The 25,922-nt window shown below is 36.6% G+C and overlaps 1 protein-coding gene and 1 long non-coding RNA gene across 2 annotated transcripts; one reads left to right on the forward strand and one right to left on the reverse strand.

The window, feature by feature from the left end:
* Nucleotides 1–15,083: 15,083 nt before the first annotated feature.
* On the forward strand, nt 15,084–22,034 carry LOC113066980 (hyaluronidase-4-like). Its single transcript, XM_026239149.1, has 4 exons — nt 15,084–15,176; nt 18,893–19,884; nt 20,420–20,509; nt 21,086–22,034. Exons 2-4 carry the CDS (start codon nt 18,931–18,933, stop codon nt 21,554–21,556), a joined length of 1,515 nt encoding a protein of 504 aa, XP_026094934.1. The 5' UTR covers nt 15,084–15,176; nt 18,893–18,930; the 3' UTR covers nt 21,557–22,034.
* On the reverse strand, nt 21,295–25,922 carry LOC113066981 (uncharacterized). Its single transcript, XR_003279246.1, has 3 exons — nt 25,764–25,922; nt 21,501–21,595; nt 21,295–21,378 (listed from the first exon to the last, which is right to left on the reverse strand). It is a non-coding gene; the product is annotated as an uncharacterized LOC113066981 (long non-coding RNA).

A 25,922-nucleotide genomic window follows, 5' to 3' on the forward strand; every position in this document is an offset into this window, starting at 1 on the left:
CTTTCCACGCGCGAATGCATTCAAAATGTTCAAGGGGCAAACTAGACGCGGTAGATGCGAATTTTACGTTCTATTCGCGTTTGGTTTGAATACAGCATAAGGCTTCCAAAAAACGTATTGTTAAAGCTCTTGTATGTTCAGTTATTCTGGGAGCAAGAACCCCCATAAGGAACCATACCGCCAAAGATAAATTGTGTTCAATAAACTCAAGTAAACTTGCCAAAGTGGTTCCTGTCTGAACTAGCCCCGGTGGCTTCTACATGTAAAAATACAAGTACAGGTACAGAAATGCACAAGATTTACTTGCTACTTTTACTTTTTAAACATAGACTCTATCAGGGAGCTGGAGAGCGATGGGGTGAGGACTCAAATGCAGGATGATATGAGCATTTAATTATATTAAAAACCTATCAAAAACTACCCTTAGGGGGAAAGACAGGCAGGCAGGCAGGCCAAGACAAGGCACAGCAAGGGGAACATACACACATATGACAATTACTCTCAGAATTAAACATTAAACAACAAAACAGCAATGGACTGCATACACAAGGAGTATAAATAGGGAGACAAATGAGGAGGATAATAAGGGAGACACAGGTGGACTAACTCAAACAATAACAAGGTATTAAGACAGGCAGGGTCAGACAAGAGACAGGAGAGCAGCAACAAACACACAACAAGCCATTTGCTCAAACAAACACAGTGACATCTGGTGGCCAACTAAGGCACACCAGCTGAACGGTCACACACACACATCTTAAGTAATAAGTAGACTCTCATGTTATCATTTGGGTTTTCAGAGTTTAGTGTTATATGCACAAAAACGTCAGGAATTATTAAAAAAGACTCCAAATGGTTTCTTCCCTACCAAAACCGAGGTGAATATTCTCAACTATTTCCCCCGAAATGAGACATAACAGCATGGTGTAATGACCCTTATGAAAAATAAGTTTATTCAAGTGTGCTATTAGTATACTTCTTTTAAACTAAAAATGGGAAAGTATGCTTTTAGTTTACTTCGTATGTACTTCTCAGAAATGGGATTTATGTACTCCTCAGAAATATACTTAAAGGGATAGTTCACCCAAAAATGAAAATTAGGTATTTTCTTCCGGGTCTGTTGTGAGCGCGTTCAAAACACTGCAGTTTAGTGATATCCGGTTTGTGAACGAATCACTCGATGTAACCGGATCTTCTTGACCCAATGCACCAAATCGAACTGAATCGTTTGAAATGGTTCACGTCTCTAATAAGCATTAATCCACAAATAACTTATGATGTTAACTTTTTCTTAATGTTTCGAGAATGAGTCAATCATTCGTTCATCATCTGGCTCGGCTCGGTGTTCATCTTCAGTTTTCTCTTAACAGCAGTTCAGTCAGTGTACATCGAGTGATTCGTTCGCAAACCGGATATCACTAAACTGCAGTGTTTTAAACTCGCTCACAACAGATCCGGAGGAGAAGACAATGCTGAATAAAGTAACTGACCCTCTGATGTCACATGGACTACTTTAATTATGTTTTTCTTACCTTTCTGGACATGGACAGTAAACCGTACAGTTTAAATGGAAGAACAGAAAGCTCTCAGACTAAATCTAAAATATCTTAAACTGTGTTCCAAAGATAAACGGAGGTCTTACGGGTTTGGAACGATCATGAGGGTGAATCATTAATGACATAATTTTTATTTTTCTGTGAACTATCCCTTTATAATGACATTTAAGTATACTTGACTTAACACTTACAAAAGTCTAAATATATTTGATCTATACTCTTAGAATCCATGTTTTCTTTGTTATACAGTAGAGGGCGCTAGTACACATCTGCACAGAATAAAAAATAAAAAAAAGTGAAGAAGAAAAAACACAACAACAGATACTAACACATGTAAACTAACACGATCATCTGACATGAAACAGCATCAAAACTGTAACGTTATGGAATAAAATGTCAACTGATGATGAGGTAATAATTACTGTCAAGTTTTTGGGTGTTGATCGACTCCGTCTACGTTTTGATTATTCCTTCTGATTCCAAGTCATAGTCTTTTTTCAGCTTTTTGTTCAAAATGTTATTTCTTTATATTTGTATGAAATTTACCCACATTAAAGTGTAAAGAATGCATGAAGATCTTTGTATGTTTTGTATGTTCATATACATTTAATATATACACATTAAAACCTTAACAGGGACATAGTAGTATACTTAAAGTATGACGTAAAGTTCACTTAAAATGAGTATGAGTATACTTGCAGTATAAAACTACTGAAGTAGTAGTTTACTGACACTAAACTTCTAAGTGTACAAAGTATTTAATTAGTAAACCTATAATTAAACCTATAAAATCAGTAAACCTATAAGTTCACTTTTAGTATAATTGCAGTACAAACTACAAACATGGAGGTAAACTAGTTGTGTACTCAAAGTTTGCTACTGTTATATTTAAAAGTATACTTTTATATACTAGAAAGTGGGCCAATTTAGTCCCAAGGAGGACTGAAACAGTACACTTACAAGTATAGTACTAGAACACTGATATTTGTATACTTGAACTTTATTTAAGTATACTTAACAAAATAAACTTGAAGTATACTACTTTTTGGTAAGGGGAGGCAAAGTTGGTTGACCAAAATGTCTCAGTGTGGACTGAAGTCTCCATAGATTGTGATTTAGCTTGTCAGCAAAAAACTATCAATACATTTGCAAACCTGGGAAAAAAAGAGTCCTATAATTTTTTTTTTGTAGCAACCATCATCGGTTCTGAGAAGGGATCTGAGATTTTGATGTTGGAAAAATACATCTTTATCCAAATTTTGCACATTACATGGAAAAAAAAAAGTTTCTTTGTGGTGCATGCAGACCATTGTTTATTTTGTCTGGGGTAAAATGAGTCACAAAAAAAAAAAGGAAGAGGAGGATGTGTTTTGCACATAAGCTAAACAATCAGTAAGATGTATTTTTTTTTTCATTTTTTCCGATCTCATCCATTACTAAATGGAACTTGGTGGGTTAATTTAATTTTAAATCAACATTTACCGAAATCAAACATGCTCCAACTCAAAGACCGAGTCTGCGTCTTATATAAAACACATGGCTGGATTTGAATATTTATATAGTATGCAATTGATGTTATTTGTTGAACCTGGATCGCTACGCACGTAAGAAGCGGGAATGTGAGGAAAGGTTTTCGGCTAGCAAGGACGTGCATTAACAGAGACACACCTCACATCTGTTGGTTCGAGCCAAGGATACACTCGCAAACACAGACCTGGAACCTGATCTAGAGATGGAGGAATTCCTGAAGTTTTGGGTGGGACAGACAAATCCAACACAAGCACCTCCAGACCCCTTGCCGGGAAGTTAAGAGGGAAAAAAATCCCTGTATGTATGGGAGAGTGGGGTCATTCGGTGCCTTTCCATAATTTGTGCTCTATGGGGACCACATCAAAGCAGTACAGTTAGTGTGTTTAGGCAGGTGGGTGCGTATTTGTGTATTCTGCAATAAGCAGAAGTACATTGAGAAGTACAGAATACATTTCTAACTGCAGGAATGACAAAAAAATAACACGGGTAAACTACAGGACAAACGAGTCATATTCATTCCTATTATCTATGATTAATGTACACCGAACCATTCATTAAGAAATTGTCCTTGATCTCGAGGCTTATTGTTTAGCTAAGCATTCCTTAAGAATTCAAATACTATAATTTTGGGCAAAACATTTCTAGATATTTTGAAAAAAGTCACTTTTTTTTTTTGTAGTGCAGAATTAAATATGAAAAAAAAAAAACATCAAAGTTAGCAATAAAGGTTTTATATTTTATTGTTTTAAGCAACACTTCTTTATAATGGTTTAAATTTTAGTTTCAGCTAAATTTTTAGTTCACTTTATAATAACTCTTGTAAATGCCATAGCACATAAACTTCACTAACGTTGTATTTGGAAAATACTATAGTATTGTTGCAGTACTTAAATAAGAGACTCAAAATATTTGTACACCCCTCTAACTTTAATCGACTGATCAATTCAGTCTTTAAAAGACAGGAGTGAGTCTGAAGTACAGATATCAGCATGCGCTCTTCAGCTCAGAAGAGGAGAAAGAAAGAGGTCTCAATGGTGATGTCATCTTTCCCCTTCCATAATTTCTCCACAAACTACCAGTCTACATTACCCCACTCTCTCACCACTAATAACAGTTCATGGGTTGCTAAAATATGCCACACATGCATTAATCTTATACCCACTGACAGGTATTACATTAAATATTTGTTGCCACTGCCACTGTATATGTCTTTGTTTATGTAAAAATGGGTCAGAGTTAATTTAATGACTTTAAATGTATGTTTTTAGTACTTTTTTGCAACAGTCAAACCTATATGTCAGTAGTAAAGTTCTTTCAAGCAGTCACGATTAAAGTGTCATGCTTTTGTTGCCCAGTCCTTATTTTACTGTTATAATTATTATAATTAACTAAATTAATGTCTTTATAGCTTTTACTGTAAGTGAGCTTTAAAATTCATTCAAGCAGGTACTATTAAAGTGTAATGATTGTTGCACAATACTTATTTTTAATCATCATCGTCACTAAAATAAATGTTATTTCTTTCAAGTAGGCCTGTTTTCTCTGTTAATAATCATAATAAAATTACAGCTGTAAACTTCTAGAATAAAAACTTGAATAATTGAATTTATTAAAATGTATTTAATAATAAACTAAATTTAAAGTTAATATGCTGCTTAAGCTGTTGTGGTGTTCATTCCCATTGTTTCTAGATTATTGTGTAGAGTGATCAGATGCATTTTGGTGATGATCCATGCTTTTTTTCAGCATGATGGAGCACCATGTCACAAAGCATGAGTGATAAAGAAGTGGCTGGAAGATCATTACATTGACATTTTGGATCCTTGACCATGCAACTCAGTGGTCAGTCTTCAAAAAGCAAGAGACAAGCAGAAGCCCACTAATTTTGATCAACTCCGATTACTAATAACGCAATAATGGACCGCCATCAGTCAGGATTTGGACTAGTAACTGATATCCAGCATGCAGTGTTGTGCCAGTTCATACTTAAAAAGAACGAGCTCAAAGTTCAGTTCACATATCTAAAAACGAACTAGTTCACGTTCATTTGTTAAATTCTTTTTAAGACAGGCCACTATCTTACTCAATAGAACCTCTTTACCATCCATTGCAGCTGCAAATCACTGCCACTCCAAAACTAATCAAAATTATTGTACCAATAAACAAGAGACAATTATTATAGGCAGGAGAAAAATAATGTTGAAATAGAGAATATATTTACCCCTTAAATAATGTGTAATCATGATATGTAGAAATTGGAAAATATAAAATATAAAAAAGGTGCAGTCAAGATATACTGTATGTTCAGTGAAACTTTTATTTAGCCAGCATGAACCAAATTACCCAGGACTTTAAAAAAAAGTTTATTCAGGTTCATAGGGAAAAGATCAGTCTACTGACAAAAATCCAGCATATTCTGAACGGCAGTAACTATGTAACGGTTAAGCATTTTCCTCCCATAGAAAACATTATAAGAACGCTTAATGTGGCTTAATGCAGATTAGAATGTCCCCTTATTATGTAGAAATAACGAGATATCGATACTAGGCTACTGTGTCCACCGTGGTCTCCTTTTTGATCAGCGGAAACTATTTTTGCTTGTTTGGGATCTGACTGTCCAGCATATTTGAAAAAGTTAAGCAAACTTTCCTGTCTTTTTGACATTTTTTCCCCTGCATGAAACGATCGAGGCTAACAGCAATCTCAACTAGTACAACAAGCGCGCAAGTCATGTGTCACAAACATTGAACACTACACAAACAGTAATTTTTTTATACAATTAATTGCAATTAATTTAAGTGACACAGGAGGTGCCGGATCCAATGTCGGAGGTGACGGAACATGTTCCGGCTCAAATTAAGCCCTGGTAAAACCTGACTTTTCAAATTAGCTATAATGTGAACTGCGCGTGCTGTTCATTCCTGCCAGAGTGAGCATTGCTCTCGTTCACGTTCATCGTATGAAAAGTAATTCGTTCAGTTCAGCGTTTGGCGAAAATATGAACGCGTTCATGCACAACACTGCCAGCATGCCAGAGTAAACTGGATAGGTTGTGAAGAACAAGGTTCAACATTGTAAATATTGACTCATTATATATGTATATAACCCTAACCTTAACCCTAACCCTAATTTGCCAATATAATTCTTTAAAACGTATATGTTTATCGTTGTTTTTCAGAATACCATAGAAACGTGAAAAAAAATAATCTACATATACTGAAGCAGCAAACTTTGCAAAATTTATGTCACTGCCAAAACTAGACAATGTTGTCAAATCCACAACTTATTGATGCCACAGGGCAGAAATAAATCTTTAGAAAAAAAGTGCAGCATCTGTTAAAATACTGCTTTTCTACAAGTCAAAGGTTCATTTGTAATGACCCATGGTTAAAAATACGAGCTCATTGTCTGGACATGTTGCTCAGAAGGGAGTGTGAATGGCTTTGACATTGTTCCTCTAAAAGCTAACTATAGGAGGCCATTAAAATGCTCTGTTAATTGGTCACTGTGGAACTGTAGTGTTACCTGCTATGCCAGATGTTCCTCTTCTCACAGATCACACTCTTGTGCGTCTACCAAAACCAGCTTTACCTGAAATACGATCCTGAACTTTTTCTGTTTGCCTTATTCGCTTGCCACGACACCCGTTATTGATTCTGCCACTGGTATGTCTGATTCACTGCTTTGTCTGTCAAACATTATTCTGTTTTAGTAACCCAACACAGCAACTGGCTCAACCAATAGTGTGAGTTTGGGGCGGGGCTATATGTTTGTTCAAACAATGTCAGATGAGAAGTGATCAGAAATTTGAATAAAAACAAACTGGTTCTGCAATTTTGTTTGGTGGCACTAGCGGTGAAGAAATTAAACATTTCAGCTTTAACGCTTCTGAAAAATAAATAAATAAAATCACCAAAATCACTCAAGCTGACAAGCAGAAAGCTTTTTAAAGTTCCAAATGTTACCGAGCCTGTATTTTCAGATGACTCATGTGCAAATTGTAAAACCAAAATGAAGTCACTGCAGTAAACACTTTTTGGTATTCTGTTTTTAAAGATGAATTTTAAGTGAGCGTTACAGTAAATGACGGCAAAATTAATCTAAATGTAAAAACAGAAGAAATGAGCATGCATTCATTTTCAATATTAACCTTACTGATTTGTAATTTTTTTAAAACCTATTTGTCCTGATTGATGGTTTTATGAGTCAAAAAATCCCTGTGAAAGTTATTGTCTTATGTAAAGGGTTTTGAAATTTCCAGTTAAGTATATTTCCCCATTTGCAACAACTTAAATCACTTTGAAAAACTCAAAATAAGTTATATCTATCTATTACATTATTTGTACAAGTTTTCCAGTAATCACCAAGTGCATTAGAAGGACAACTCCATAAATGATTCATAACTTGTACTCGAGACCTGGTTTACATTAATGATGTTTTTGAAGAATGAAAATCAAATATTTCCATACAATTATGCTTCAATTTCTTGTGCCAAAAGCTACTCTGTGAGGCATATTGAGAGCATTGGAAAAATCTTTATTTTTATTGCAGAGGTTCAGATCACAAGCCAGCTTGCTTGCCCTTAAGACGGGCAATTCAAACAGCGCTTCATCCTCAGCAAATTTGTACCATAAAGACTACCCCATCTGAACAAGCAAACCGAACACTAGATTCATGATACAACAATCTTAAAAGTGCTGTTAAATCAACAGTAGGGTTGCATTTCCTAAGCTGTGGTTTAATAAAATGGACCTCCCAGTCTGAATGATGAAATGCGGTTTTGTACCAAAGGACATGTGGTGTTCAGTGTTCACATAATCACACTCCAATCATAATATTAATGCAATCATAACATAAATATATTACAACTTGGAGGTTACTGGTGCAAAACTCAAACTTTTCTGCTTTATATTTTGGCTGTTTTGCATTTATATTATTTGACAGTTTGGACAGGAATTGTAATGGAAATATAGAATGGTATTGTATCCATGGTATGGAATTTGTTTTTGTGAAAAGTGGGGACATCCCATAGGCGTAATGGTTTTTGTACTGTACAAACTGTATATTCTATGGCCCTTCACCAACCCTACACCTAACCCTAACCCTCACAGGAAACTTTGTGCATTTTTACTTTCTAAAAAAAAAACTCATTCTGTATGATTCATAAGCATTTTGAAAAATGGGGACATGGGTTATGTCCTCATAAGTCACCCTCTCCTTGTAAAACCTCTGTCATACCCATATCATTATAAAAAAAGTTGTGTCCTGATATGTCACAAACACACACACACACACACACACACACACACACACACACACACACACAGTCATTGCTAATTGTTGCTATAGTTGACCATAGTGTACTTACTGTCTGAATAAAACTCTTCGAAAGGCTTGGAAAAACAACACAGCACTTTATCATCATTACACAGTCCAATTGTTAGCACGTTTCACAGCCCAATCTTGGATGCGATGTAACCATAATGTCTAAAACACAACTGTTGTCATGGTGTCTCCCCATCTGCAATTTAACAAGTCATTGTCAGATGAACATTTGCAGTTTCACTGGCCTGACATTATGCTCTCTCACTGTAATCTTCTAAGGATAATACTCTATTTAAACTATTCAGCCATTCCCAGAGGAACATTTTACTATTTAAAGTATGCACTTTCAGAGTTCAGGTCATAAACTCAGCATGTTTACATTTACATTCACTTTAAAGTGTGCATGAAATTAAAATGTATCTCTTTTCTAAATGCATGTTATAAATCTTATTATAAAAAATTTGATATGGCCCCAAATTGGAATCAAAATCTTAACCAGATTTACCACTGAAATGACACCGTTCTGTCTGGTGATGCATGCTGGTTTTCCAATCAGTTTGTCTGCTTAAACCCAGCTCTTTTTTCACATTCGACCTCAAGCTTGCATTCAGATCTGCCTCCGTCCAATCAACAATCAATGGATGGCACAAAGTCTCTTATATTTCTTTCAATCATCCGTGTCACTGGGATATAATATGTCACAATATGAAAGAAAAGCTGCCACTAAATTCATTTTTTTCACAACACAGCATTAATTAATCTTTTTTAAAATATCACGCAAGCACTTTAGTTTGACTGAAATATTATCAGTCCAGTTTTTGCAAAGTCAAGACTAACAAACCTAGGACTGTAACTTGGGTTCATCCAACAACATGGCTTCAGTGCTGTGCACAAACTACTTAGAAATGTGTATTTATTCCTTTAATTTAATCCTTATTTAATTAAAATAAGCATGCACTATAGCTTGACTACATACTTACTAAATTACACACATTATGAACAAAATATTACAATTGACACAATTAGATGCAATTGAGACAATCTTAAAATTTAGAGTGATTTGATAAAAAGTGCAAATTAAGACCTGACTTTTGATTGCAGACACATCTAAAATAGTTTGACACACTTTTTAGATCTCTCTTGAGCAGATAAAGATAAATAGAATATCAAATAGTGTCTCTACTTCACTTATTGCTGTCTAGGAGAAACACTTGAGGTACGAAGTTCTCATTTGCAAGCTTTCTTTCTTATGTGGAGAGAGAAAGCAAATGTGTGAGGGAGAATCTTGAAGAGTATGTTCCTGAATGGTACACCACCAAAAAAACAGCTCCCTGACCACTTAGTCTGGCAAGCAGCCATGAGGTCTGGAATCTGATGACTGCGCTCGACTAGCCCTCACTGGTTTCTTCCCACTCGTTCAGCATCAATATTAACCCAGCTTTCCAGCTTTAATTCACCCAAACACTCTTTGCAGAATCATAATTTGATCATCTCCTTTTATTAGCTAGACATTTAGATCTAAATCAAACCATTCAGGCTAATCTAATAGCCACATGTGGTGATACAGATTTTCAATGTTAAAACATCACTGGGTTTACTGTACAAAGAGGCTAACAAAGATTAAAACCAGACCAGAAAAAGAGAAAGTAAATGTGTAAAAACAGAAGGTTTCACCAGGGAAGCACATCGAAGCTTTAGTTTGACCAGATAGTAGGGGTGTAACGATACGCGTATTCGTATTGAACCGTTCGGTACGACGCTTTCGGTTCGGTACGCGGTACGCATTATGTATACCGAACGGTTCGTTGGAGTAATTAATTATATTTGAAAAAAAAAAAAAGAGAGAGAGAGAAATATAATGATATGCGTTCAACAAGGTAGCCCAATAACCCAAACAACGTAACAGGCAACGCCCCTGACACTCCCGAAGAAGAAAAAAACACCATCTTATATGTTTATGTTAGGCTACTCAGCAGGCGCTCGCTCACTCAGTACGCGCTGAAGGCTCGTTGCAAAATAGCCAATGCGTTTAACAGACTAGAAATGAGAAGATCCTCCAATAACCAACAGGTCTGGTGTTTGGGTGCACTTTGGATTCCCTTTAAGCTATAATGGTGATGGCAAGAGAGTGGTGGATAAAAAAACAATGGTATGTCGCATCTGCAACATGACAGGGTACACCAGCGGAAAAAAAAAAAAAAAAAAAAAAAAAACACCAGCGGGAATATCTGGGATATATGCGTCAGTACTATCTGGGAAAAGACGAAAAAAAGGAGAAACATGCACGCAGCAAACTATCCCTGCAGCATTTAGAAACTATAGCTTACAGGGAATCCAACCCAAACACCAGACCTGTTGGTTATTTTAGGATCTTATATTTCTGGTCTGTTAAAGGCATTCGACATTTTGCAACGAGCCTTCAGCGCGTGCTGAGTGAGCGAGCGCCTTAGGGGCCGTTCACATATCGTGCCTAAAAACGCATGGAAAACGCTAAGCGCGTCTTTCTCCTCCTTTCCAAAGCGCTTGGGCAGAAGCGCTCATGAGGCGTCTGTCTTTGCTAAGCAACAATGACGTGCTCTCTCCATGAGACGCGGAAATTTCAGCGAAGGATAAATGGATTTGCAGCTCTAAAAATCGCTTGCAGTAGCGCTGCTACTAAATTTATTTCAAAATTGCAATCCATATACAACTATGATCAGCTGTTCCTTCATCTTGGCTGAGCTCTCAACGTTGTTACGGGAAAGGATGAAGCTGATTGGTTAGTTCTTGTCACATGACCCGCGGTGCGCTTGCGGCATTCTGAAAAGTTGAGATGTTTTTACATTTTGCTGTATCTAAAACGTATCGAACCGAACCGAACCGTGACATCAGTGTATCGTATCGAACCGAACCGTGAATTTTGTGAACCGTTACACCCCTACCAGATAGTTAGAAAAAGTGCAACTTTTTGGACTAGTATGTTGACAGTTGCAGTTATTATGAAGCTACATTTTTTTTTGCTTGGTCGAGCTACAGTCTTCACATGTCTGTTCAAGTATACACATGACAAAATAACTCATTGAATATTTGAAGAATCAAAATTAGCACAATAGAGAGGCCAGCTGTAGTTTGATTAAAGGTACAGGTTGTAGGACCTGCCACTAGAGGGCGCACTACAAAAACAATAACAATCGCGTGGTTTGATGACGCTAAGAAGGAGCGTGGATTGATGGGATTTGTTTTCTTCGGTAAATTATCAAATTAATTGATTGGGGTTTATTCAGATGATATGAAAACGATTACCACTTGTTCAACAAATATATACACTCGTGTACATTCAAGCACAATAATTGGGTATACATAGCAAACGCGAGTTCAACAATTTGCACGAGTGATTACATACAAAGTCAATGCAAAGACGCGATCAGACTATGGATCAGACACGTCCTCATACCCCGTGTTTGGCATGTATGCCCCATAATACTAATTTTGTTGATCGTTATAATAGCATATGTTTTCTGTAAAGATACAAAACAAAACAACTCACCTGTCAAGTAAAACACAAGTAATATCGGCATCTCTTTCTAGTTGAAGTTTGTCGCAAAGCTCTCTCCATCTAAAAAAATCGAACACCGATATTGATCCTCGCTCTTTCTCTCCTCTTGTCCCAAACTCTTATTGGGTCGTTATACGCTTACGTTTACGAGAGCTGTACTTGTCGACAGAAACAGCAGCAGACGGTAAACAGTAATTATGTTCAATAATTAAGTAACACAATCCACCATAAAACGTGCAAGAAGAAGTAAATAAGGAATTGTTTGAAGCAAGCTAGTGGTTTGCTTGACGCTAGACACCACTTCCGCTGTTGTCATGTGGTTTCTACGTCAGTAAAGGCAGTAACAATGGGTAACTAACGTCACTGACAGGCGCCTGCACTGCCCGGTGTCACTGTTTAGAATGGGAATTTTGAATTTTGCTTTGACAGCGAATAACTTTACATTGGTCTATACATTATTTCTAAAGAAACACGAAAATGTATAAAAGGCCCCATTACCTTGTATTTTACGTTATGGCCCCATAGAAGCAGTTTTTATAAAAATAGGCTAACGATTGTGTCATAACCTGCGACTCTCTGTCGCACAGTAGTAAATTTCAAAATTATTATTATTATGAAATTATTATTATTGAGTGATTCAGATTTCTCTCGGCACAGCGATTAGAAGACTTACAATTGTCAGACAGGAGGTGCGTGCTTCTAATTGACTTTACTTGTCTACGTTGAATCCGCTGTGTCCATTTCTTTTACTGTGTCTATGGAATTTTCTCATGATTTACAAGTAGTTGAAAACATTAGAGATATTGTTAGTAATCAGCTGGACAAAATACATAACACTTTCCTAGTGGTTTTTGGATATTTATCTGGAAATATCTTACAAATTGTACCTTTAACATGCAGACCTGCTTATCAAAACCAAGCTACAATCACATTTAGATCTGTTTGTCTGACTTAACAAAAAACCAACAGCAAGTCAAACTTTACCAGCCTGCTGGTCGTACCTTATAGGAATAGGTCTGCTCTGTTTGTTAGAGGCACAAGAGGTCAGGGAAATGAACACACTCTCCAATGATCCAAAGTGCTGGCCCAGCACAACGTTCCCATTCCCTCAACTGTGGGAATGTGGTTTTCTATTGAAGCACGCCAACCTCCTCAGCCGTCCTCCACTGCATCTCCCGCCGCTGAATAAACTCATCTTGAATACATTTATTTTCACTTTGATTGCACTATGAGGAGGCCGGACAGTGGCAGAAAGTCAATCCAAAACACAGCATCCGGCACCCAATGGATCTAAAGTAGCATTTCTTAGTGTGTTGGTGGTCCTGGGTAGTCATGATGACTTATTTTCCAGAATAAGTAGATTATGTTAGCTTTTCCACATAAAGACCAGGTCAAACGATTTTGTGCTGGTGTTTTCTGTCCAAACTAAAATCTATTGCTCTTTTGTTAATTGGTTGAGGTGATTTTTTTTATATCATTCAATTAGCCATTAAATTAAACTTTTCTTGAAAACTGTATACAAGTTTTCAAATGCATATGAAACCAACGCGAGTACAATATTGTAGAGTATATTTCTAAGATTTGCTGCTAGATTTTTCCTGTTCTGTCTTATACATTACAGACCCAATCAATATTGGGGTCTTTTATTATGAAACCAAATATAAAAAAGGGACCATGCACAAGTGAAGAGTGCAATGCCTTTAGTTTGAAAATTGTATACACCAAGACAACATGCCTCCACTACCCCTACGCACTGACCTAGACCCTGTTATTATACTGAACGCCTTACATTGCAGATGACTTGGTGACTGTTGGCTGTCAACAAGCTGCTCCATTAAGCTCACTTCCTCATGCTTGAATAACAACACAACATTGCTACAAGAGCTAGCAAGTTTCTATCATGTTTCCAGACACCAACTGAATAGTCACACTTATTTAAGAAAACCAAGTACCATTCCAGACCTGATATAATGGTTTCGGTGAGAATTCAGACTTTGTTTGAGAAAGATATTCAGCATCCCCTGTTTATCTCAATTGTAGGGTTGAAGGGAATGTTTTATGAAAAAAATGTGCTAACAAAGTTTGGGGACTATAACTATCACATGGTAATTTAGAACGGTTTGCCATAGGAATGCAACTAATGCTTCCAGAGATCACACCATGGATATTTGCAGTTAGTTTGTATTCTGTTTCCAACCAAAACTGGGGTCATGTGTGTATTTAGGAAAAAATGTAAATGAGTGAACGTAAATGCATTCGATAAGGATGCATTGTTATTAGAATTCAGCCAAATAATTATCTCCATTGCCAATTTATTTATTTTTTGCTTTATCCACCACTGTTTAGAAAATGCATTCTCTAAGGATGCATTGTTATTAGAATTCAGGCAAATAATTATTTCCATTGCCAATATTAAAATGCTGAATTTAGGAATCACCATATATATATATATATATATATATATATATATATATATATATATATATATATATATAATTATTTTTTTTACATAATTGAAATATAGACGATGGCTTTAAGGGAAAGAGGAAACTTTCTTTCAATCTTTTTATTTGCTTGCTTGCTTGTTTTGTGCCTATTTTAGTTTTCCCCACCCCCATTTAATCCCTGTATGTATAATGTTTTGTGTTTATTTACAGCCCCTAGTTATATTTATTGGCAATTGTCTACTTAACAGCAACAAAAGACAGTGACTAAGAGACAAAAACAAGACAATCACAGGCCACAAGGGACAGTAATTCAAGCAGAAAAAAATGCTCCTGGAGCTTCAACAAGGCCTGGTTGCGTCTAGTGTATTAAAATCCCTTGTGAACACAGCCAGGTAATTGGAGGATGATGAACTTGGCTAATGCTGAATGATGTGGATGAGGGTAAGATGCTGTGCACGGTGTCTGGAGGATCAAATGTGTACACACACTCAAGAAAATGTCCTTTCACACACACTCAATGGGATTTAGACTGGAGTCCTCCCTCCCTCCTTCTCTACTCTAATCGCAGTGTTGTGGTTTTCTTGCTGTGGCTCTGTGGTTATTTTCTCCTCCCTCTCAGAAAACTCTGTCTCTCTCTCTCTCTCTTGGCTGTGTATATAAGTAAGCACTGGGTAGGCTTTTCAGCAGACAGAGAAAACTATGCTAGAGCACTGTAGATTTAGAGAGGTGTGTGTAGTGCATCATCAGCCATATGTGACTGAAGCAGCGGCGTGGGATCAACAGGTGAGTGACCTCTAATTACTGTGACTCAAAATTGTATATATATACACACACAACTTCATATGACCCTGTTGACATCAGCACACTTTCAAAACAAAGTGCATGACAAAAGTAGGCACATCTTCTTATAGCATTATTTTTATTGTTGACTGTTGTTCTCAGTTGAGTATACTCTGTAATTCATTGTTTTCTTTCCTGCACAAACTTTGTATCCAGACATCAGTGAATGTTTTTGAATGACTGTTACAGCATTGCAAAGTTTGATAAAAATTTGATATATATTTAAATGCGGTGTCTTGGAAATATAAAGCTTGGAAATATAATATCAAAATTGAATATTTAATCATGCTCAATTTCTCTATTTTTACATTTGCCATCATTTAATGCTTATGTAATGTAAATATTTTAAAACACTAACCGTTTAAAATCAGTGTTAAACCCAAATCTCAAAATGTCAGTTTTTCAAACAAAACATTATGGCTAAATTGAAAACAGTGTGAAATCGCACACATTTTAATATAGTAAAAATATATTTAATACAAAATAGATGTAAGAATTTGTAAATTTACACATACATTAAATACAATTTTTAGATAAAATTAATATAGAGATGTTATCGGTTATCTGTCAAAATATGAAAATAATTGTCGACCAGAATTTTAATATTAATGCATTCTAAAGTGGATTTTCAACAGTGGGAAAGTTGTAGGGCAGAACCTCTCCGCAAAGGAAATCAAATTAAAGAAAACCTAATTAGCTCATTCCAAATACATGTTCCTCAAAGGGTTTAATTTAAAGTTTACTGTCAGGAAATGTGGCGTAGCACCATTGAGGTCTTTGAACAGTGGCTCTGTAAATATTTTGAAGTGATTTAATCAAGTGAGATTACACACTTCGGAATAAAAAGCTTTTCTTGGGTGACAGCCAATGATGCTGGAGAAATTGACTGCCTCTAATGTCAACGGAGCCCATGATCCCTGTGAAGGCCTCTTTTGGTATATGTTAAAAGCATAGTGTTGTTATACCATTTCATTGTCAGCATTACATAAAGGTAGCTTTAGAAGTTGCTTAGTGTTTTTAGCAGTGCCCAAAATACAACTCTTTGATCTTGAAGAGATCACTTATCCTTACCATCTAAGAGAAAACAAGCCATCTCAAACCAAAACATGCTCTCAGATTAAACTGACGTAGAACTCTGTTTGGGTTCCACTGTGATTAAGATTCTCTTTTTAAGGTTTTGTTTACCATTCAAGCATCAAACACAGCAATAATTATACCTCTTATCTGTGATGTCGGTGTGTGATCTTTGGATTCCAGTGACTTTGATAAAAGATCAAATGGAAAATATCAGTAATGACAATGAAAGCTGGATGTCAAAGAATGTCATCTTATTTCATTTGAGGCAAACAAATGATTGAATTGAAACACTTGCCTCACGTCATCCTCAGAGCCACAAATATTAAACCACAAATCTTCTGAGGAGCCCTGAGGTTCCTTTATGGCGATTCAAGAAACCTTTCCGTCTCCTGTTGTAAATCTGGCTCAGTCATATTTATGTTTCCAATTTGGATCAAATTCACATTTGGATGGGACTGAATGAAGTTGCATCGAAATCCAGGCATCAGGTATTATCCATGCCTTTTGTGGTTTCTCTGAAGTCGTCGCCTAAAAGTTTTCTATAAAAACTACTCTCACTAAGCCACGTCTCTTAATTATTGCCAGAGAGGGCTGAGGGTTTGAGGAAGCTCATAAATAAATAAATATAAATGTAAAGGCACAATTACTTCAATTCTTCAGAAAAGTTCATCTCTTCAGAAAAAGTGTTTTCACTGACAGCTAACCCTAAAGCTTTGTGGAAAGTTTTATTCATTCCCCCCACTTGAATTCTCTTGCATACTTAGACATAATCACATGTGGGATAGTTCCTCTTCTCCATTTTTAACAACCTCTGTCACAAGCCCGTTCTGGATTACAGTATTATAAGCAAAGCCTTTTATACATTATCAGTGTTTGAATGTATTCTATACACAAATGCCGTGAAGATCATCTGTAAAGCTTTCTGCAAGGCAGAGGTCTTATTATGCAGGAAGTGGTTTAATTCTTCCCCCTCATGGTACGGGCCAGGCGCCAGTCCTAGGGGAAAAAGGAGCTACAGCGCTCTCAGTCAGGCTCTTTCCACTCAATAACACAACCACCAATGGGCTCCACAGTTTGCCTTAATCCGCAACATTCCACAAAACATACCTAATATTTCAACCTCTGATTTAGCACATTAAGGCATTAATGACCTTCCAATACATGTGTTACTGCCATGGTTACTACTGAATGGTTCCATGCCTTATTCTACGACAAATCCGAAATTGCTGATTATCCAGTAATAGAGAACATCTTGTAACATTTTAAAACAAATTTGGACCACAATTTTCAAATTTTTCCCAATTCAAAACATAGTGATGAGTTTTTGGACTCTTGAGAGTATCTGACTTAAGACATCTACTTAAATTCACCTTGACACTAGCTGGTAAAAAGCATTGCATAGCTCAGAAAAGTGTTAGTTGTTAGAAAAGTATTTGTAGAGTATTTGTTTGCAGATGCCAGTTGGTTATATCTAATGCAACAAAATGCATACCCTTTACCTTGGTCTTGTCTTTTAATGCTCTAGCATGCAGATAGGGCATGTGGCGAGGACAGCTATGATTATGGCTATGTGGGCGCCACACTGGTGAGAGTATGTGGCTGGATTTGGCCATTACTCTTGTGGTTAACTGCTGGTTTGACTGATGACTGCAACCCCCAAAGTAACATTTGACTCATAATCAAACCAAGCTGAAGAACAAAATGTTATGTTTATGCTTGACCTCTCCCTACTTTGCTCAGTTAACTTGGCTTAAGACTTTGTACAAAGGGCATCACATCCATCTTAAAGATGAAAACCTTAACCATGTAACACAATTTCTTCTGAGTCTTGATTTATTTCTTGACTGTCTATACTGTATGTTCATTCAGTTTCAAAGTTTTCAGAATTTTCAGTTTTACAAGCTACTGCCAAATTTTACTATCGCTTTTTCCTTGCTAAGAACTCAGAATAAAATAAAAATTAGCTTTAACATGCATTTAAGACAGCTTTTAAAGTCAACATGAAATTAGAAACTGATGTACATTCTTAATACTCAGTACAGCAAACAATTCAGTGCATGTTATTCTTAAGAAACAACATTTGTCCTAATAGGTTTTTCATAATTTAGTCTCTGAAAATACTTTTTCATTTAAATAATATGGGTTGCAGTGTCTACTGTTTAACAAATAGTTAATTAGGTATTATTTTGACTTGTATTCATGTTTGGCTCATTACTGGTATAAAATCCAAATCAATTCCCAATAAAAAAAAATAAAAAAAAATCAGGTCCAGACTCCCATCCTTTATCTTGATTAATTGAATATCCCGTTTTACTCTGACTACAGCCACTACATTAATTAATTTGTTTACGAATGACATTTTATATTTACTTTAAACTATTGTTTAACTTAAGAGCAACCAGCTGCTAAATCAGCAGATCATGGATAACAAGTTCATGGTTTCAAGCTGTGCATGCACTGATAAAATATCTACCATGGATAGATATTGGATAAAAAATGCTAAATGTAAATGTACCAGTTATTGTGCAAACACTATATAACCCTGTGTTCTACTTACCTTACTTCTTTGTTGTCCCTCGCAGGATGATTGACAGTTGGTGGTGCTGAGTCACATAGCAGAATGCCCGGTGTGCCCCGTGGGGCCTTGCAACATCACACTGTGCCCGTAGCCTGTGCCATTATCTGTTCCTGGCTGTTGATCCTGGTCCATTCTGCCTTTTGCCAGAAACCTGCAAAGCTGCCTCTGGTGGGCCGCAAGCCTTTCCTGGCAGCCTGGAATGCTCCACTGGATATGTGTACGCTGAAGTACAATATCAATGTCAGTCTTGAACTTTTCCATATCAGCGGTAGTCCACGAGCCGTCCACACGGGCCAGAATGTCACCATCTTCTATGCCAACCGCCTGGGTTACTACCCTTTTTACAACGAGCAAGGGGTTCCCATCAATGGAGGCCTACCTCAGAACAGCAGCCTTGAAGCACATCTGCACAAAGCCCGAAAAGACATAGCACACTTCATCCCTTCTGAAGATTTCCGGGGCCTGGCTGTGATCGACTGGGAATTCTGGCGGCCACAGTGGAATCGTAACTGGCACAAGAAAGAAATTTACCGACAGCGTTCACAAGAGCTGATTGCACAGGCCTACCTTAATGTGACCGAGGAACAGGTGGAAGAGCTGGCACGCTTGCGCTTCGAGAAGAGTGCCATGGAGTTCATGCAGGGCACGCTGAAGCTTGGTACACAAACTCGTCCACATGGACTCTGGGGTTTTTATCTCTACCCTGACTGTCACAATTACAATGTACATGCACACAACTACAGTGGCATATGCCCCCTACAGGAGAGCCATCGTAATGACCAGCTGTTCTGGTTGTGGAACAGCAGCACTGCCTTCTTCCCAGCCCTCGCTATACGCAAAGGCCACATGGACAGCATTCGCAACCTGCACTTCTCACAGAACAGGGTACTGGAGTCTCTGCGACTGGCCTCCCTTACCTCAGAGCCCTATGAGCTGCCTACATTTGTATACACACGCTTGGGGTATAGAGATGAGGCCATGGCTTTTCTGACCCAGGTAGGAACATATATTTAGATTTCTGATTGAATATAACAAGATGTACTTTGGGCAATCATGCACATGTCCCCAATACAATTTGCTTTCAACCTTCCCAAAGAAAAATCTCAGTTTGAATTTTCTATGTGTTAAATGTTCAAAAACAAATGATGATAATAACGCTTACATAATTTTACATTGCTGGAGGGTCAACGTCCTGCAGAGTTTAGCCCCAACCAGCTCCAACACACTTTCCTGGAAGTTTCCAGTGTGCCTGAAGACCTTGATTAGCTGGTTCAGGTGTGTTTAATTGGGGTTGGAGATAACCTCTGCATGACTGTGGCCCTCCAGGAACAGGTTTGGACACCCCTGTACTTTACATACAAACTGTGAGTCATAAAATCAAGAGCTCCCTCTTGTGGTCCAGAAACAAACACACACATATACATACATACATACATATATATATATATATATTTTTTTTTTACTTTGTCAGTAAAAAACATTTTAATGATACAAATTTACATTCATTTCTTTATTCATTTTGATTTGACAGAAGGACTTGATACATACAATAGGAGAAAGTGCTGCTTTGGGTGCTGCAGGATTCGTCATTTGGGGAGATCTTAACCTCACTTCTTCAAGGGTGAGATTTTTAACACCTGAAATATTTTGATATTTGTTCATAAGCGCACACACACACACGCACGCACACACACCTAAACCAGGTAATCAAGGTGTTCATGATGACTTGAAAATTGCAGGCAGGTGTATCGGAATAATAACAAAACATACAGCTAATTTTACAAGGTGATCCATTGTTAAGCAGTGGTTCTAAGACTTTTGACTTGAAAGCCCCCATACATGTTAAGATAATTTAGACATTTGTGCTCATAGATGCTTGAAACAGTTTATTTTGTGATTCTAGAAGTTACAAGAACCATTTTTTTCAATAAAAACCCACTGGCTGAGAACCACTGTATTAAGGAGACCAACATATTTTGGGGTTCATGGAATCAGAAAAATTATTGAAAACCCATTATAGCTTTTTTTTTTCTGTAGCAAAATGACACCAGGTAAAATAATCATAATACTATATAACGTTCACATTGAGTTCTGGTTCAATACAGAGTGCATTACTAAACAAAGCAAAGTTTGCATTAAGCTTCCTGTAGTTTAATTCAACAATTTTCACTTACTGTAACTTCCTGTGTCCCCTCAGCACAACTGTTCCAAAGTGAAGGCTTTTCTGAACTATAGACTGGGTCAGTACATCACTAACGTTACACAGGCAGCAGAAATTTGTAGCCACTTACTGTGTCAGAACAATGGTCGCTGTGTCCGTAGAGACCCACAGGCACCACACTACCTGCACCTGAGCCGCGGCAACTATCGGATCCTGTCTAATCGCAATGGCACCTTCACCGTGACCGTCCTCGATCAAACGAAGAACGAGCGCCAGATGCTGGCTGACAGGTTCCGCTGTCACTGTTACCAGGGGTATGAAGGAGAGCGCTGTGATAGCATAGAGCCGGAGGAGACAGAGGAGGACAACATGATAAAAGAGGATGTAGAGGAGGAGAAAATGGAGGAATCAAAAGTCTACAAAGACATAAGAGATAGTGCTGTGCCTTTACAAAACGCCTTCATCCTGACTGCTCTTCTACTCTTGTTGAACTTCAGTTCTATTTAGAGGTGAAGTGTGTATTTTCTGCAACACTAACAGATGGAACTGCCAAAAAACAACAATAATCATTTTCAAACAGATTTCCCAAACACCCTCCTGTTTTTATTGGTTGAAAAAACAGATAGCTCCGCCCCAAACTCATAATTTGTTAAGCCACTGTTGGCAATGGCTGATAAATATGTATGAGAATTAGATTTGAAGATACCAAATAACTAATCCTTTAAAATTTTTATTTTTGCACAATATTTACTAAATTAGAAATTAATAGTTTTAAAATGAATCAATATGAAAAAATTTGAACAGGATAGAAAAAATTATTGTAATACTCGGTTTAAAATTTCTGCATACTATATTCCTTGAACTGTTACACAAAGTCAGTAAACAGAGAACACAGAGAACAGGAGTTAGCACTTTCAAAATAAAAGTCCTTCAGACAGACTTCTGACACTTACCGACCAACCAGAAAAATTCTAATCTCACATTAGAAAAATGACACACTTCACCTTTAATGAAAAGTGGATAAAGAGCCACTTTGATGGCACATCATCAATCAGTCTTTTTTTTTTAATTTTATGATTTGCATAAAATGAAAAATGAAGATTGTAACAATGGTACAACGGTGCTGTATGCTAATGCAGATTAGATGTAAGGCTTGTTTGCACAATCTTCAGTCAGTTCTGAATGAATGCTCGATGATTGTTAACTTGTCATTTTATTTTATTTTCTGACAGGAAAGGTTAAATCTATGCATTCTGTTTCACAAAGCACTGACACCCAGATGCTTCCTGTGAAGTATATTAGCAAGCTTATCACTTAAACCTATACTTGCTATCAGAGCACTTCAAAGTCAGGGAGCGCTGGGTATTCAAAACTTACCTAAATGAGGTAAGATCCACATATTATATACACATGTCAAGCTTTAAAATCTAAACTGGCCAAATGTTGTATTTGTCGAAATAGCTAAATACCAAGTAGCTAAACTTAAAAGAATTAGACTATATCAAATAATCATTATTTGAAGTGACTTGTGCTAGAGGGTGAAAATAATTCTTAGCCTAATGGTTTAAATCAGAAAATATTTTTGGCCTCAGTTTATAATATTCTCAAAAAAGCGAAAACGGATATAATACACAAAACATGTTCAGATGTTAATGTTGTCATCTTATTGAACATTGTATAAAGTACATTAGTAAAATACATTATACCATGCCATTCGAATGTATAAAATACAGTACAAATGCCAGCATGACAAGTTTGTCATTATACCATTTTAAACAATTAATCATTATATCTTTCATCATATTTTAAGCTTTTATCAAAATTGCACACTAGAATAAATCATTATAATCATTATATTAATGATGAGAAAACTCAGAGGACACAACCAGAATCGAAGCTAGTTGAATTTCATTAAAATACAAAATAGTTCATTTTATTGTTTTTCACCCAAACTCCCGAAATGTGTGTTAAACCAAAGATTATGAAGATGTATGTTTACACGTGTAAGTTTGCATTTGCTAAACTACAGAATGCTGTGATGTGTCAAAAGTCATTACGATTGTACGTTTAACGGTGTCTTTTTTTGTTCTTGATTGAATGAAGCCAGAATGATTGATACTGAAAACAAAGAAAGGTAATGTACCTCAACATCTTTCAGTACATTGAATACTTTTAATTAGCAGATTCTGCGATTTGTTAGAAATTGTAATAGAGGTCTACAGATTTCAGGTTGAAGGATAATCAGACCATGTTTTAATGCTATTTTCTGACCCGTTTGGACTCAATATGCAAATTTTTCTAAAATGCAGCATTTTGTAGCATGTAGACAGTAGTTCGTATGAGACACTATTATCAGAGCCAGCATTACTGATCAGTGTATTTTTACCTCAGTGCTGAAGTACTCCAAATATATTTCCATAGGTTTATTTTTTATTCATCTCAAAATCAGTTGTTTAAGCAATGTGTAATTCATTACTTGATTTTTATTTTATTTTATATACATTAAGCAATACCATTAATTAAATACTCAATGAAGACAAATGTTGCTTGACTCACGATGCACTGCAAATAAAGGATTGTAACCTGGTCTTGATTCTCATTGTCAGAAAAATTATGAAAACCCTTTGTGTCTTAACACAGATTTCTTCAACAATTTGATTGCCCAGAAATGCACTATACAAATGTAAGGAATTAATTAAATTAATTAATTGTCGAGCCTCCCTCTTTGGATTATTGTGGTCACATTACCCAACTTCTGTTGAACTTCAACTGGCAGACAGTTGGCATCATATTTTCCTGCAAAACATCCCAATAACCTTGGGAATTCATTTTGCCATCGATAATAGCAAGCTGTCTGGGCCCTGAGACAGCAAAGCAGCCCCAATGGCCCCTCCACCTTTACATTATTGGGGCAGAGGTTTTGACCTAAAGAGTCTCAAAGGGGTCTGATCTCAAACAGAAGTCATTTGCTTTTACCAGTTTGAATAAGATAATGATCCAAACATAAAAGTGATATTGGTTTTGGTATTACACTAAATATAAAGTTGATTAAGGTGATTGTTGTTAAGGAAATGGTTTTTAAAAGTAACCTGAGAACATATTGATCCTTTATACATACACTAATCTTTTTCCAGTTACATACAAGCACAGTATTGTGTTTTTAAACATTGACCTCTGCTAATATTTAACAGGAACCTGAGCAAGCTACATTTTCTTCTTGCTACAAGCGAAACCATTTGACTGGGTCATCATTTCTAAATCTCAAATAAACTGCCATTTAAAAATATTCATTTTCATAACAGAGGCATCTCCTAGCTCCTGATATTTCTGATGTATTATAAGAAACCTTTAGACAAAACACAATACAAGAATGTTTTAAAAATGCATCCCATTTGCCACGTTGTTCTAGCAAAGATAGTTTGCCAACAGTTGTAGGTCCCTCTAAATTTATCGCTCTTCCAGGCGGTCACCACACCAGCCAGGGAACGCAATCAAACCCTGACCTTTTGCAGGTTAGACTCTGGAGTGTGGAATCTCGTGGACGGGACGATGCAAGTCCAGTAATTCTGCAAACAGCAGAGTACTTAATAACATCAGTCAGCTAGCCTTGGCTAATGCAATTTTCCTCACTGTATATTTCTAACAAGATTAAATATGATATCAAACTGCCTCTTTTTGCTTTCATTGAAATATATTAATAGCGGCAGAAATGTAGTTCAGGGAAATGTGTAGGCCTATATAGCCTACATAACAAATGAAACTAAATATTATATAAAACAGTATTGCCCCTTATAAATTTTCTTACTTTTGAATAAAGACCAAAGATTACTTGTTAGATTTACCCGAAACAAATTATATTTTATGTTTTACCACTATAAAGAGACATCAGAGCACCTCATGTGAAGCCTTGTCTACATACCAGTCTGATACTTTAAACCCCTACATCGCCAATGTCACATCTGCGGCTCTACAGCAAAAATCTCTTTCAAGGCAATGGATGTTGTGTCCGCAAAAAACTGTATTTATACATTTACTGTATTTAGATACAGATATAGAGCAATTCATTTACATTACTTCACAAAAAACTGAGTGAATATAGAATATCTTCAAGCTATCTTAAAATTATGTTTAAGCACATTTCAAATTTCTCCCTTTCTTTCCATGGTACATTGTGGTCTGCATGGGGTTGGGGTTTGACATAAAGCTTCTTCTGAATGTTAAGGTGCATGCTCCCACACGTGTAAACCATTCTTGACTGCATGGCGAGAAGCAGCTGTATTTCTCCTCCACTTCATCCCTTTAGGGTTTTTATCCAAGAGTCTGCAGATTTCAACCCCTAGGAGTCGCTGGCTCTGCATTGTATACACACTAGATCGCTTCTATATGAAATCTTCAAAAGCCAAGGTGCCTTTACCCACCTTATGTTTTCAATGCGAAAGTAAGCTGTTTTTGTGAGCTGTTTCATAAGCCACAGTAGGGAAATAAAGAGAAGAATAACAAAGTGCAATAAACGGTCAGATTTTTTTGAGCTACAACCCAGTGTATTTATAATTAAGACAATATATTAAAATAATGTGGTAAGACACATCAGTTTGCAAAAGCAAGCAGCAAAACGAGCTGCTGGAAGCAGAGGACACCGGAAGCAAGACCCATTCAATTTACTTTTGACTGCGCCCGCTCTTACGAAAAAAAAAAAAAGTTAATATTTACTTACCGTGTCGATACACTTAATCCTCCGCTCCTTATTGAGTTAAGCTTTCTGACCTGTAGCCGTATTATTATGAAATCCTAATATTTTGGATTTAACCGATATCGAAATTGATTAGAGTTTCTTTTCATCGGTAGGATTTACCCTATGGGTTTACCACACGCA

Source organism: Carassius auratus, chromosome 50, assembly GCF_003368295.1.
Source record: "Carassius auratus strain Wakin chromosome 50, ASM336829v1, whole genome shotgun sequence".
In the NCBI taxonomy this organism is placed as follows: domain Eukaryota; kingdom Metazoa; phylum Chordata; class Actinopteri; order Cypriniformes; family Cyprinidae; genus Carassius; species Carassius auratus.

Excerpts from the sequence above, each read along its gene's own strand:
- LOC113066980 (XM_026239149.1), top strand. The coding sequence starts at position 18,931 with ATGCCCGGTGTGCCCCGTGGGGCCTTGCAACATCACACTGTGCCCGTA. Across the intron at positions 19,885-20,419 it reads CCATGGCTTTTCTGACCCAG|AAGGACTTGATACATACAAT; the intron begins GTAGGAACATAT and ends TTGATTTGACAG. Across the intron at positions 20,510-21,085 it reads TTAACCTCACTTCTTCAAGG|CACAACTGTTCCAAAGTGAA; the intron begins GTGAGATTTTTA and ends GTGTCCCCTCAG.